At 41.7% G+C, this 16080-nt stretch overlaps 1 protein-coding gene across 1 annotated transcript; it reads left to right on the plus strand.

Moving 5' to 3' along the window:
- The first annotated feature begins 6624 nt into the window (after nt 1-6624).
- Nucleotides 6625-15847, plus strand: LOC101174341 (nuclear receptor subfamily 1 group D member 1). Its single transcript, XM_004069129.4, has 8 exons — nt 6625-7173; nt 11444-11755; nt 11850-11938; nt 12049-12193; nt 13454-14001; nt 14086-14271; nt 14362-14572; nt 14666-15847. The coding sequence occupies exons 1-8, from the start codon at nt 7155-7157 to the stop codon at nt 14860-14862; spliced, it is 1707 nt and encodes a 568-aa protein (XP_004069177.1). The 5' UTR covers nt 6625-7154; the 3' UTR covers nt 14863-15847.
- The last annotated feature ends 233 nt before the right edge of the window (nt 15848-16080 follow it).

The raw sequence follows: 16080 nt of genomic DNA on the forward strand, positions 1-16080 counted from the left end.
TTGAAACAGGATTAAACATGGGAGACAGGAAATGTCTCTGACCTTTGCTGAAAAAAGGGTTCAAACCATCTGTCCAGAATCTGCACTTTATCGCCCTCAGAGGAGTGTTCACCGTCCCTCAGCTCTCAGTGAACTGATAAGTCCTGGTATGATGTGACTCTTCTGGGATGTGCATTTTTCCCCAAAAAAATCTGACTGAAAACAAACAGAAAATAAAACACATATGTACCAATAGCTTCTTTAAAAAAAGTGTATGTAAAGTCCCACTTTGATCATCTTTTGAGTTATTTTCAAAGCCTTCCCACTGGTCTTTTAATTGGGATTATGTTGTTTTTAGCAAAAAACAAACAAACAAAAACTTTTGTTTTCAAGGACATAGTTTCTGCAGAGCGGCAGTATTAGTTCATTACAAGGTCAGCAAAGTAACCCTGCCCCCCTTCCCCTTGCTGAGAGCTGTCTGTTTACATGCTTTCCCGCTAGCTTACAGCCCCTCACAACCCCAACTCAATATTACTGGTGGAACCAAAATGGTGAGAAATATCTAAACTATCCAGTAACTTGAGCTGGATGTCAGCTCAGACATAGAAACATGGATCTAGTCGTCTACAAATGGATGCATTGGAATGAAGTGGAGCAGGAAGCTTGTGGCCGCCCAGCATGATTTCTATGTCACAAATATGATCGTTTTCAAATTGCATATTTTTAACCTGCACCTAATTCACAACAATTTCAATACATAAAATACTAATAAATGCAACTTTATTATTCTTCATCATCAGAAAAAGGCCACATGCTAAAAACACCAAAAACAGATTGGAATATATCTTTAATACAGCCAGAAGTGAATATTTAGGGTAAAAATAAAAATATGTGCAATTCCCTAAAACTGTGGTTTTACCACGTAAAATAACAGAAAAAGCATTGATAACGTTTATTCTAAAGTGCCTTTCAGGATTCAAAGGATTTAATGTTGGCAAACACTACCGAAAGCTTAAAAATAAAATAAGTAAAACAAGACGGATCTAATTTTCATTTTTTTATTGCTTGTGGACATTACAGACATTTCTAGAAGACTTTTAAAAGCCTTTGTCCTAATTCCTTGTTTGTTGTGATTTCACCTGTCTGTAACCCCCCCCCCCATCAGAAATTACATATGGGGGGCCGCTGTTTGTCCTAAATGTTCTTCTTTTGTGCGCCTCCTGTCCTGGCAGCCGGCTGCTGTCTTCCTCCGCTTTTCTGTTGGTTTCAAGCACGTTCGGGTTATTCTACGACACTGCTGCTTGCTCGAGCTGCTCCTGACCTACATTCGCTGCGTCCCAGCCAATCTCATGCGAAGCTGTGGCTCCCAGCGTTCACAATCTGCGGAGAGAAACGTGACGAGGGAGGGGAAGGTAGCCGGAGTCACGGTGCGCGCCTCCCCTTCCGCATGTGCCTGCTTCTCCCAGCTCAAAGATCGTCTGTGAGGCAGGAACGCTCACTCTGGCTACCAAGAACATGCCATCGGAAAAACGTGCGCGGAGCTATCTATGACCACGCGCTCTCTGTCAGCTTTTGTTTTGAACCGCCTCAGTTCAAACTGAATCACTTTTGGCTTTTGGAGCGTGAATTAGACACGTTTTATGTTAAACTTCGTAACCTTTGGCAAAAAAGTACTCTGTTTAAAAGAGAGGCAGTGTAATTGAAGTTTTCTTTTTGTAAACTTAAAATGTTCTAATTTATTTAGAAGAAGTATTCAGTCACTGCTTCCTACACTGCACAATGCATGCTCTATATCATATCTTATACTTATACTTCAGTATTTGTGGTAAAAACTTTAAACATAGTTCTGTTTGCCAAGGGAGACCCAAATTTGACTTTTTTCTTCCTTTTTAGTCTGTCACCATTTCATCACACAGTGATAGGTATTTGCCATATTAAAGCCTATTTGGAGTAGTTTTCACCTCTGCTATTAATAGCTTCATTTGTTTTAGGTTTTAATGGTGCAAAAAATCAAAATGTTCCAGTTTTTCCCCCCTGAAAACCTTTGCATTTGATGTTAGTTCTGGACAGACTGGAATGGTTCAAGCGGAAGAAGGTCCCAGTTTTACTTTATGCAAAAGCTAAATCTGTCTCCATCAAGCTAACACTGTTCTTTTGTGTTGGGATTCTCTTGAATTCAATACAAACGGACTTAGTGCTGCAATAAATAAAATAGAAATCCTCATGTGGCTTTAGAGTTTATATTCTGCTCTATTTATTTGTTCTTTTCATGAAAAGAACAACAGCATATTAATATATTTAATCCGCAACATAAGTCCACATATCTTCATCCACCTCCATACATTGACTGCATCCTCTTATTTTCCCTTTTACGACTTTTGTCTCAATATCCTTGAGTTTTTGTCGTTTCCTTTACTAAATGAAGGCACGTATTTACAAAAAAAAAATTTCCTTTCATTAACTCTCATGACGTTGTTTTTTCGTTATATTGTAACATTTTGTGAAATTGTTTGGTCTTGTACGGTCTTTTTCCACATTGTTTTATTTGGTATATTCCATTTAGATCTAAACAAAACTTTTGGGCACTGCTTATCAAACAGCGTTCAATAACAACTGAGGAAGCATCCATGGGCACAATTGACGTCACTTTTTTACATAAACCTCCTTCCATTCTTATCTGAGGGCATTGCCTGCTTCTTCTGTCTGCCTTCCTTATCTATCTGTCTAACTGAAATAAACTCCCTCAGACGGTGTGAGGGATCGAGAGGCCAAATAGGACAACAAAAAAATCAACCAAAAAACGAAAGTTTAATTTTTCTCAAAACAAAATGTAAACGATTTACAAACTGGGCCGTTATATGAGGTCAACAGAAACAGAATTAACCCGGACAACAACCTTAACTTAACCAAATGAACACACCAAGTTACAGAAATAAGCTGACCTACCCAAAGACTCAACGGGGGAACATGTGGTTGATCAGACCACCTGACAAACATTGGGGGGGAAACTAACAATATTTAACAAAGACGACAAGACTGAACACAAAACTTGGTCTCTTAGTAGAAAAGAATAAAAATGAATAGTAAGTAATGGAAGCAAAGCAAATACACATTAAATAGGGCCATGGTTTCTCCCCTTGGAGGCTCCCTGACTGGAGCTTTTAAAGGCTGTGATGACTTGACTTCCTCTAAAGGCCTCACAGCTCAGCTCCAGGAGCAGAACCTCAGCCACAGCTTAGCCACCAGCAGCCCCCTCAGCACAGGCAACCTAAAAACAGGTGACTTTGATTAAACCAACCGAAATGAGTAAACTAAACAGAATGCACGTGAATGTGCTACAAATACATAATGAAAACAAAAAATTAATGTCTATTTTAACTTAAAGAAATGAGTGCATTTATTTATGAATAGAGTCTGAAATCATAAACTTATTAAACTGAAAAAATAAAAGTGAACAGTGAGTGTGGTAGGGTATGCTACCATCACAGATGGGAACTGGGTAAACACTTTCTTTCTCGTCATACTTGGATACAACTCGGATATTTTGTGATTCTGGCTTTCATGGCGTTTTGTTTTCACTCTGACTATTGTAACTGCACAGACAGCAGTCAAAGTCACATCATTGCCCTCTGAAAGTAACAACACTTCGTAGTGCTTTTGACTCTTGTCTGTTAAGTTCTCCTTCTGTAGTTATTTTAATGAAACTTTTGCTAATGAAGAACAGGTGTCACTCTATATTTACATTCTAAAATACTGTAGAGCTACGTTCACATCTGGGATGTGATGCACACTCTTAAACGCACTTCACAAGTGTTCTTGAACATGGTGTTCACACTGGGGAAGCAGGAAGGGGATTCTTCTTCTATTCCTTTATCTACTGCATACTAATACATGTGCTAACAGCTCAAAGACGCTTGGCGCTAAATGTCAAAGTGATGTAAATCTCGTGAATCTCGCTCCTGGCTTTTTCTTTCTCAGCCCTATTCTGACTTGGTGTCATACAATTCTGATCAGGCACAAACCGCTATTATTAATTTCTCCTCCATGACCAATTTTTTAAAGGGTTGGCACTTCCACAAATTTAAAGGGATGACATCCAACCATCACTACCAAATCCAAGTCCCTGATTGGTCAAAGTTCAACTGGTTTAACTTTCAACGCAAGTTCAATTGCTGTATGTTTTGTACGTAGAACCTAAAGCCTGAAATACGCATATGCACACGTTAACATGGTCACCTGAGCGCGTGTTGCCGAGGGCGGTGTGAACATAGTATAAGGCGAAGGATTAAATTTACATAACAAGTAGTGCAGAAATGTAATTCAGTTTGGAAATAACAGTTAATGAGTCTGTTGAAGGTCTTTTTACATGATCTGATTAATCAACAATATATAGATGCAAAGTTTGTATTATTATTTTTTTTGCATTCAATGTAAAGGATATATCAAAACATGTATTTAACACAATAAGAAAAACGCTTAAGAGCAGTTAAATGATCTAGACTCAATTTTCCGTAAGTGATTAGTCTGACCTTCTTTGCATCTGTGAAACACACAAACGAAAAGATAAAAGGACAAATCGGACTAATGACACTAACATGGAACTAATATGAATCATGTTTAATATGTTTGATAAACATTTGCTCAGAAAGTTATGGTGGAAGAATAAAGCTGAAATTTGTAAAACATTTGACTATGGACTTATTTATACATTTTCCCCCACAAATTAAATGCTTTGTCTGCAGGATTTGGGAGATAAAAATGTAGGACATGATGGACTCTAAACACCGAACAAGGCTGTTGCTACAGTAAAAGCTGAGGTGTGCTGTGACCATCAGAATAAACCTGTTTATGCAAATCATCCATGTTTAAAATGTGGAGTCTGTCCTTTAAAGGCAAAATAACAAAACCACTTTCACATTGCTTATCAGACAATATAAATAGACCTTCAACTGGAATCACCAGTTAATAAATGCAGGTGGGAAAGTGATTCATTTGAAATTAATTAGAAAAAAATTATTAAAGGCAACTTTAAACATTGCATTAGTGTGAGACATTTAGCAACAGCTAAGCCAAAGGTAATGTTGTGTACGATAACAAAGGGAACTGAATCGTGTGAGTCATGTTCCTAATGTTCCTAAAGGTCATTGAGTTTTGCAAGGAGTGTTTATGTGACTCAATAAGAATTTTCATGAGATCAGAACCTGAACTTTGGTACATCTTGTACGTTGTTGCAACATTTTGATTTTTTTTTTTTCAGTTGCACTACTGCAGATTTACTAGTGTGCTTCAGAGGAATGTCCTGCTGCATGACTCACTATCTTCCAGGCTTCTGCTGCTGCAAAGTTACTTTCCACAGCTGACTCAGAACCCATAAAGTGCTCAGGTCCTAAAAACCTCAAACCAAACCGAACAATGCTCTCTCCTTCCCAGTAATTGTTGATTGTTGTGACGCTTGTCGGCTCTTTTTTGTTTGTTCCTTACAGAGTGCTGAGCATTTGCCGCACATATTTGTTTTGGTCTCATCTGTCCAAAAAACACAGTTTGGAATTATTGTGGGTTTTTGTAAATGCAACTGTGCAAAATAAAAACATGTGTCGGTATTAATTTACACAGAATTCACTTTTCCAGTCCTACATTAAAACCAATTAAAAGTTTTAAACTTATTTAATTTCCTAAAGGGTAGATGCTAAAATGGCTTTAGGAACTTTAGAAAAGTAAAAATAATTTGGACAATGCTAATAAAATGTCTAAAATATCTGAATAACTGGTTCAAAAAGCTGAATTTTGGTCAATAATGCTGAGCTTGTGGAAGAACTTTATGTAAAAAGTGTTATTTACCATAATAATCTCAGTTTAGCTACTGGTGTTTTGGTTCTTTTAAACCTCTTGTTGAAGTGCAAAAAACGAGCAACTGTTTTTTATATATTAATAATTTATCAAATGTTTCAAATATATTAAAGATAAGAAAATTCTGCTGAGAACAGCTGAAATCGCTTCAACAAACCTTTAACAAAAAAGTATACTTCTTGCTCAATAACATAAACTTCAAGTGTAATACTTTTTCTATGGTAAATGATTTATTCTCCACAATAGTTTAAAATATACAGAGGTTGATAGTTTGAAGACCCTTCTCCATTTGCCACAAGTAAAACATACAGATTTATTGGCAAATATAACAATTAAGATCAATTATAAATAAGAAAGGATTATGGATTAAGTATTCTAAATAAATTGAACAAATGCCTGTTGTTGATGAAATCAAAGTAATTGTGGAGCTGCACCCTGTGTACGTGAGAATTTTACCTGACGTGGGTCTTCATTGATTCGTCAGAGAATGATCTCCGCGTGCTGCCTCGTGTTTGGCTTTTTTTTAATCTGAGAATCGTAAAATAATGAACGGAGTGATACTTCTCGCCCTTCTCCATTCCCTTCCTCCCGCCCCTCTCCCTTCATTAACATAAAATGTGTGTCAGTAGGGCAGCGCGAGCTCACATGCAGCGCGCACATGCAGCAAAGCTTTAACAGCGTTCCAATGTCGAACGGGCTGTCTCCACGCGGGACTCCGAGCCAATGAGCGAGTGAGACACAGTAAAAAGACTGGGGGCGTGAGGACGAGGGAGGTGGGGGGGGGGTGTCAGATGTTTTCAGTGAGCGTGACAAGAGTGTGTATGTGCGTGTATGCGTGTGTGTGTGATCCACATCAACAAACAAGCGACACTTAAAGAGCGCGCAGGAAAAAATGGTCACATTTCTCAGGCTTCTGAAAACGTGCCGGGCGTCTTATTGATGAGCGGGGAGGGTTCAAACCACTTTACTCTGATGCTGCTTTCATAGTGACTGTATAGAGATAGCTCAATGCGACGGGGACCGAGAGAAACCCCCAACACAGCCTGACATCCCAGAGTGACGCTTTAGAGGCAGCAGACCTGCGGAGACCCACCTGGATCATCCGGGATCTGCTTTTCTTTGTGCGCCTTTCTCGCTTTTTCCTGGGGGTTGAACCTCATGCGTCGTGAACACTCCGTTCACTGTAAGCTTTGGGATCCTCTTCAGGCACCTTTGAGGTTCATGACTCTTTCACCTGTTTCAACCAAACTCTTGAGAAGCAAGTAGCGGCAGAACGTGCAGCAGTGAACGCGCAATTTTTACGCAAAGAACAGAAACCACTGAGGAACATGGACAACAGTCCTGGTGGTGAGTAACTGCTTCTACTATACTTTTACTATATTTGTAAACATTAAGGTGCAATTAAAATGCAAAATCAGATACATTTGGGTATTTAGGTTTAGACTTAGATTTGAGCAAACTTTAGTTTTTGAATCATGTTTTGGAACAGAATGTTTCCTGTTGGTCCTTTCTCTGCTGCTGGGAGCGTTGGGATCAGCAGAGGATTTGGAATGATGGGGAAGTCCTCTCCTCTAGTTTTGCGCCGTTTTTTCATCAAATAGCTCACGTGAAACTCCAAGCATCACGTTCTGTCCTACAATATTTGGCTGACCTATCATGTTAGGAAATGAAATTACATGATGTTCCAGTAAGTGGACGCATTAGAGCCACAATAAAGTTTGATGTATGTAAGGTTTTTCTTTTCAATTTTCTGTGTTGTTCTCTCGCTTTGCTTGAATTGTTTCTGGCTGTTTTCCCACCTCCTCCGCACGCGAGAAATAAACTGCGTGGGAGCAAATATCGGCCACACCGGGTCAAAACAGATCTGTTGCCATTTTTTTCCATGTCAGAGGAACTTCCTGTTCTTGAAATTGAATGTGCCGAGAGGAGATGATGAATGGGCAGGTCATTCATTGGCATATGATGCTGTGGAGGAGAACTGCGCATGAGTGGACTGATTTTTGCTCAGAAAAAGTGGTGGGTTTTAAACTCAAATTATGAGGGGGAAAAAACTTCTTAACGTCAAAGTCACGTTTGGAACAAACAGTCATGTCAGACACGACAAAGCCCCGGACTGAAGCAGATGTAACCGCCGCGCGCGCTCGCCCCGCCCTGCGCGCTCTTCGGGGCGGAAACGCTCGTAATACTGCAAATCATGCGGCTGATTTTCAATACGCAGCCGCTCCGCCTCTAGCTCACCGCACGTGGATGCAGCCTCGGTTTACACGTGCCGCGCATGACTAACCCCCTGCGCGTGCGCGCACACACGGGGATTCCTCACGGTGACTGGTCAGTGGGTCAAAGGGGTTTAACTGTCTTTCTCCCATCTTTGATTGGAAGGATGAAATATTTATTTTCGACACGAGCCACATTTATGACACGTTAACCCTGAAATGCGCACGTGGAGGCAGTTCCACTGACTGTGTGCAGAAAAACAATACAGACTTTGGACAGGCATTAATGACATTTTCTAAGTTTGATTCATTCAAGTTTGGTCAATTTGACTGTTTTTGATTTTTTTTTATTTTTCATTAATTTTTGATGATAAATAATTCACACCAATTAACTGGAAGACAACTAAAGGCAGATTGCTTGTTTGTGAAATAGTTGTACACGTTAATTGACAGTTTTTAGGTTAATTTACTGGAAATAAAGCTGAATGTTGGTGGAGGTCACACATGTTTTAAACATGTGACCCTGTACTTACAGATGCCCTCTTTCTCCCGTGTGGCTGCGTACATTTGGAGTTGCATCAGCCAAATGAAAAACAAATATATTTAAATAATCACCATGGTATCTGTATTAATGATCCATACATGCTATGGGCGTCAAACATTAGCTTTTGTTTGCTGGTTAAATATTAAACATGTTTTGTCAACCAAACCCAAAAGGGTGCAGTGGAAACTATGATGAAACTATGATTCAAATGTTTCAAAAATGTCCTCTTGACACATTTCTCATGAAATTTTTCAAATGCTTGAGGCAGGGATGCCTTGTAGCTCTCAGAAGTGTAAACTAACAGCAAATGCATCACAAGTTCATTAAAACAGGAAGGAACATGACACCACATTCAGGTCGGAGCAGGTTTCACAGTTGGTCTGAGTCTGGGATCAAGTCTAACCTGCTTTTTGTTTTATATGTCAGCATCGTGATCGTATGAACTCCAAACAAGAGTTCAGATGAACCCATACTTGAAAACCTGCTCAGGGATGACGCGGTTGAGCTTGAAGAAATGAAACTTAAAGATTTTTTGTACAAACCAACAAATAGACATCACCTCAGACACTTTACAAAGAATGTAAACTCATTTACGAGAATTCCACATAGATCCCAACAATCTGTAATCGACATTTTAACCAATTTAAATAACTTTAATGCAATTAAAATTAAATAAAAAATCAGAATAGTGAAATAGTTTCTATTGGAACAATAAGAACTATTAGGAAGTTCCTTGTGCTGATCGGGAATGGAGCAGCTATTCAGCAGAACCAGATTCATGGGGGGGTTCACTAAGAACTAGACATAAGTAAACATACTTGTCTCTCCCATGAACACCCACACGTTAGGATTCACGTGGAGTGAGCATCAACACACTTGTAAACATTCACATGAAATGGGGTGGGATAAGTGAAGTTTAGAGGGGGGCGTCTCTCTCTTCAGACATAACATGGGACCAAATGTTTTCTCAGTTTGGCTACCAAACATGACTGTGCAGGGGTGGGAGGGAACACACATGAGGAGGGGAGTAGGAGAGGTCTAAAGAAAGGAGGAGTGTTTATGGAGAAAACATGACCGTCCGTCCTCCTACGGGTCACATGGAGTTACCTGTGCCTGGTTCAGGCCCGATTGCTGGAGAAGTAAAACGGCATGAGGATCTGTAACGCTTTAGCGCAGGAGGGGAGGGCATGGGAATGCAGGGCATGTGCGTAGGGAGGCTTTGCCTCCACCCAGAAGTCTGGAAAGCTTTTTTCACTCACACATCAGGCCGAAAAGCACATAGGTAGGTAATGGAGCTCAAACACGAGGCGTGAAGCCAGAAGTGCCTTAAAGTCGGCGTTGACACGTGTGAGTGTTGGAATTAGGGAGGCACTCAACTGTGCTGCACCTGCTTTGTCAAGGAGAGGCGACAGAGCCTTTTATCATCCAGTTCAAGAGCCTTTAAGAGAAAACGTGCGCAGACCAAATATCTTAAGGGCACTGCTGATGGTTCAGAGATAAATTTGCTCTGTTTTGTTTTTAACCTTGACTGGAAGAACATGTTGAGGGAAGTGGTACAGAATATCTGATCAGTTGCAATTCCCTTTTTTTTTAATGAGCATTTTTGAATCATAAATTGTTCAAATTCTGGATGAATTTTCTTTAGTACATCTTCATTTGGAACTCGGTACAACTAAACAAAATAAAGGGACAGATTTGCATCACCATGTTCGTGCTGTGTTGCCCTGCATCCCTCCCTCCTGTGCACTAAAACGTGCACATGTGAAAGCATTTGCTGATATAGAGGCATGTGCCGTTTGTGGAGGCTTTGGAAGGAAGGCATCAGTTGCCGTGCCGACTTCTCTGCGGGTCTGCAGTCACGGCATTATTTGCCTCCTCCATTTCAAACGTGATCTGCCCTTGCTCTCTTTATTTTCCCCTGCTGCTGTTTTCTGCACGGGACTGCGCAAAGAGCCTTGTGAGGCAGGCGGGAACTGTGTCAAGAGTCCATGTGAGCTCCTGGTCAGGTGGCTTGCAGATAGACGAGTCCGCATGCCCAGAGCCAAATTGGGGAGGGAGGGAGGGAGAAAGGGAGGAGGAGTTAGGAAGGGGGAGGAGAAGGGAGTGTAGAAAGGACTGGGCTGCACGTGAGGAGCCGTCTTTTATCTTGCGGGGAGGAACAGTGTCTGCAAAACAAAGGGCGTGGGAGGGGGTGAGCTAGGGGGTAATAGGGCATTTCCGATGTGATGTGACGTCCCTGAACAAAGAGCTGTTTATAGCTTCTCCCTGATATTACAAGTGAATGTATTTGTGATTTATTGACAGATTTTACACAGCAGAAAAGGTTTTTTCCCCCCCTCAGCTGTTTCTTTGTCGATGATGTGACGTTTATGGGCCAGCACATGGCATAGAGGTCACCTCCTTTTCATGACTGCAGTTTCAGATTCGAGTATTATTTCACCATTCTCCAGCAGATGCGGGGCATTTATCAAGATTGTTCTCTTGTTGCATTCCTTTTCCGATTATTCACAGCTTACAATAATGCTGTTTGTCAGGTGTTGCAGGAAGCTGCCACAGCAACTCCCGTTCCTTGTATTCAGGTATTTAATTATCAAAGTTAACGCTCGTTCATGTTCCAGACAAATATTCAGGTCAGCGGTGTCGCTGCTGGAGAGCTGTGACATGGTTATTTTTTGCTAAATTATTTATTAGGTCAAATTTCAGCTGTCCAAACAGGGTGTGCTTGTGCAGTGAAAGTCTGCCAAGTAAGTTCAGTGCATCAAAGTGGAGCATTGCTCAACTCTCACCTACACTGCGCATGAGAACAGTGACCCAGATTATGATGGGGAAACTGAGCTTCTCCTCATCTCTGTTTCTCCAGGAGGTGTTATCTTGTACGCCGGCTCATCTGGAAGTGCCAGTCCGAGTCCTGGCAGCCCCTCAAGTGGATACCAGACCCAGTCGCCGTCCTCCCACTCGCAGCCCTCATCTCCAGAGGGTGTTGCCTTTCAGGAGATCGGAGCCCTGAAACATAGCGGCGAACATCAGGGAGGATCCATCTCCCCAAAAATGGTTTTTCAGTTTCCTGAAGTAAGCAGTGCTCAAGTTGCTCAGATAACAACGGTATCATCGTCAACCTACAACCACCCAACAGTGGCTAAAAGGTCCTGTGGTTTCACCGGCACATTCACCAGTAAGTATTGGCTTTCCTCCTCCACAATATCTGTTTGTTTGCAGTAAATGAATACAAGTCTGAGTCTGATAATGGATATGTGTCTGTTCAACAGAGACTGGAGGTATGGTGCTTTTGTGTAAGGTGTGTGGGGACATCGCCTCCGGCTTTCATTATGGTGTTCATGCCTGTGAAGGCTGCAAGGTGAGAGCAGGAAAACGATCCGGCGGGTCTTTGTTTTCCATAAGTATCCAGACGCACGGCCACAAAAGAGCTTTTTGAAAGCCGTCTGCTCTCTCTCTCTCTCTCTGCAGGGTTTTTTCAGACGGAGCATTCAGCAGAACATCCACTATAAGATGTGCGTGAAGAATGAAAACTGTCTCATCATGCGCATGAACCGGAACCGGTGCCAACACTGTCGCTTCAAGAAGTGCCTCTCCGTGGGAATGTCCAGAGATGGTGAGATGCCGTTAACAACCTTACAGATCATATTTACTTTGGAAAATATGAAACTAGGATGAACATCATAAACATCTAATTGACATGTTGATTTTATGCCGTAGCATCACTAAAACACAGATATGTATGTTTTGTTTTAAATCTTTGGATTTTGGTCTAAAACTACCACCCTGGTCCTCCTCCTATACCTGGAGTTTCATATTTCCCAGTCTATGTTCTCCTTTATGTTCTCTCTTTCTTAGCCGTCTGATTTATGGTAATTGGAGCTTGAGAGTCCCACTTGTCATCAGTCATTATGAAACAGGGAAAAACACAGGTTATTTTTGGAAATTGGGGCACAGAGTTGTTGATTACCCTTCGTGATTACCCAGATCTTAAGCCTTCTCGAGGTGTAATTTGCAGGATAATTTTATTCCGTCTTGTTAATCATAGAACCTTCATCGGCTCGCCTGTAGAATAAAAAAAAAGGAGCATCAGCACAGCTAAACTAACGTTCTGCGCTGTTTCACCCGCAGGCTTTGAATCTCCTGGGTTATTGCTAAACTGGGTGATAATAAATCATGTTTACTTTTCTGGAGCAAACATTTTTGGCTGACCCAAAAAAGCCAGCGTGAATGGAAGTGACAAATGTTCTGCTACATCATCACATTCCAGAAATAGTTTGGAACACAACGGAATCAAAAGCTCAAAAATAGAAATGAAAGTTGTTAACGTTTTTCTTCAGTTTTACTCAAAACCATTGATTAAACCGCAGGGGGAATGGTGCTGGATGGATTTTCTGTCCTGTTTTCCCACTTTTAAACGTCTGAGTTTTCTGCTGCTGCACCTGCTTCTCCTCTCTTTATCCAACACAATTTTACTTTTCTAATGACACCGGCTTGAATACTGCCAACCCAGTGACCTACTTCCATAGAGAAAGGAAGAGTTGAACTGAAAGGCAGAAAGCAGGAGAAAAAGTGAGGGAGGGGGGTAGCATTCACCATCCTATAAATAGGACTGCCAGTAGAGGTGCAGAATTGAAAAAAGAAGGAAGGGAGGATCGGAAAGACCAATGAGAAGATGAGATGAAGGTTTTAGAATCTGCTCTGTGATGGAAACAGCTGGGGCAGTGTTAGTAACACACACAGAGATTACTATTTGATTATCAGATTCAGGATGGATCTTTAAGGATTGTCACCCTGCTTTGATGGTTTACGGAGCTACCTGTGATGTGAGCTGCGCGAGTGAAATGCTAACCGCGCTGCTTGTTGTTCTCCTCAGCTGTCCGTTTTGGGCGAATTCCCAAACGGGAGAAGCAAAGACTCCTGGATGAGATGCAGAGCTACATGAATAGCCTGAGTGAGTCATCCTCTGTGGAGATGGAGGTGTCCCCTAACAGCGATGCCCCCAGCAGCCCACAGAACCAGGCCAACAATGGAGCTGGATCCATTTTGCCGTCTTACAGCAGCGACGAGAAGCCCATCAAGATGGCTGCTGGTAACAGCAACCTCAGTCCTCCTCATCAATGTTTCCAGAACTCCACGGTGCAGGAAACCAACCGTTCAAACGCACCAATTCAGGTGAAGCAGGCCAACCTGCCAACAAACTACCACGTCCCTACCAATGTCACCATGGTGCCCTGCAGCAATGGAAGCTCTACCAATGCCAATGTGGACAATTACATTTTCACCTCCAATCACAATCAATGCCCCATGAACAGAAACCAATCGCCCCACACCTATGCCACCAGTCAGAACAGCTTCCCTGCCAGTGACTTCCAAAACCAAAACTCCTGTCCCTGGAAGCTAAACGGAGGAGCCAAAGTACTGGTGAGTCGTCCTTTACCTGCCCTGAAAACAAATGCACCACATGAATGTTAGGACTAAGACATCATCTATTTTCTTCCTTTCCAGGCATGTCCTCTGAATTCCTGTCCCGTTGCTCCCGCCAGCCGCTCCAGCCAGGAGGTGTGGGAGTCCTTCTCACAGTGCTTCACTCCTGCCGTTAAAGAAGTGGTGGAGTTTGCAAAGAGCATACCGGGCTTCCAAAACCTCAGCCAGCATGATCAGGTCATGCTGCTTAAATCCGGCACCTTCCAGGTACATCCGGGCGATCAGAACTTGTTTGTGGATCTCTGAAGAAGTTTTTTCCTTCAAAATGTTTCTGACCTGATCCTGATTTGTCTACAGGTTCTTATGGTCAGGTTCTGTTCACTGTTTGACCCCAAGGAGAGGACAGTAACCTTTCTCAATGGACAGACGTACTCACTAGCATCACTGAGGGCTCTTGGAATGGGCTCTCTACTTGACGCCATGTTTGACTTCAGCGAGAAGTTGGGATCTTTGGGTTTGGAGCCAGATGAGATGGCCCTTTTCATGGCTGTTGTGCTGGTGTCTGCAGGTAAGATGGAAACATTTGCACACACGTCCAGAGTCGGACAACAAGTTTTATCTCTCCTAACCTCATTTTCTCCTTTTTTTTTCTTTTCTTCAGACCGTTCAGGTATTGCAGAGGTGGCAGCAGTGGAGCAGCTGCAGGAGAATCTCATAAAAGCCCTACGCTCTCTCATCAGCAGCCGGAGGCCTGAGGACAGCACCCTCTTCCCAAAGCTGCTGCTGCGTCTGCCGGACCTGCGCACCCTGAACAACCAACATTCAGACAAGCTTCTAGCCTTCCGCATTGACCCCTGATTTGAGAATACTAAGTGAGGAATCGTTCAGCACGCTGACCTATGGATGACAGTCCATCGTTGCGGGCGCCGTTTTAAGCCTGAATGCTGGCAGATCGGGACAATATCAGAACTTGGGCACAGAAAGATGAGCCTAGAGACGGGGTCTCCAGAACTGAAAGACTTTCCTCCAGTTGCTTCCATTTGGACCGCTCAAAAGGTTTTATTTGTATTTTTTGACTGTCCAATCACCCCCACCTTTTCCTGCCAGAGTTTGAATGAACCAACTTCGCAGAAGACCAAAAAAACAAAATAAGAGAAGGCCTGTCGTTCCTCACTGGACTTTGTCCCCTCATTCCAGCCCGCAAAGCTAACCAGAAGGAAGCACAAACTCATCCAAAATCAGAAGAACAATTACTATTAAAGACTTTCTACTGTAAATTCTTGCTGCAAATGTAAATGCACCTTTTATACACTGAGAAACCTCTTAAATCTATATAAAGTGTATTCAGCAATAGTCATTTCTAACATGTCTAACAGCAGTTTGTGTTTGCCCTGATGAAAGGACATAAGCTATTTTAATACCATGTTACCATGTGGGAAATCTTTATTCAAATCACCCATTTGTGATTGATTTGTGTTTCATATTTTTGAGAAATGAGTTGAATTGTGTTTGTACACAGTGATCATGGCAAAATTATTGGTCATTTTAGACCATGCTTGAATGGCTATTTGTAAAGATGTTCTGTTGTATATTTTGTACATATTGTTCCTAGTTTGTACTCTTGCTAGCTTGCAGATTGTTGAATATGTAAAATGAATTACTGTGTTGTATCATATTCAATAAGCTGCTCTAAAGGCTGCAACTACGTGCTCCAAGATTTTTTTCTGTAAATAGAGGTTTAAAAAGTGTATTGTAAACTGACAGCATCCTCTTCTGTACATATTGTAAATGTTTACAGTTACGATATAGAGTGCCACTATTAAAACATGTTCTATCTATAGCATTCCTGCTTCTGCTCATCCTTCATTTTCCTTCTCTGCTGTGGTGCTGAGACTTACCATGGATCAGTATCCTAGCAACAGAGGCAATGAGCCAATCAGGCTTCAGGTGTGGAAGCCATTTGGGAATTAATTATTTGAGAAAAAAGAAAAGATGCTTGCAAGCATGTAATGTTGAGTTCTTAGAAACATAAGGTGGTAAAAAAAGCAACAGACAGGACAGCCAGAATGCATTTTC

The sequence above is a fragment of the Oryzias latipes genome, chromosome 5, assembly GCF_002234675.1.
Source record: "Oryzias latipes chromosome 5, ASM223467v1".
Lineage (NCBI taxonomy): Eukaryota > Metazoa > Chordata > Actinopteri > Beloniformes > Adrianichthyidae > Oryzias > Oryzias latipes.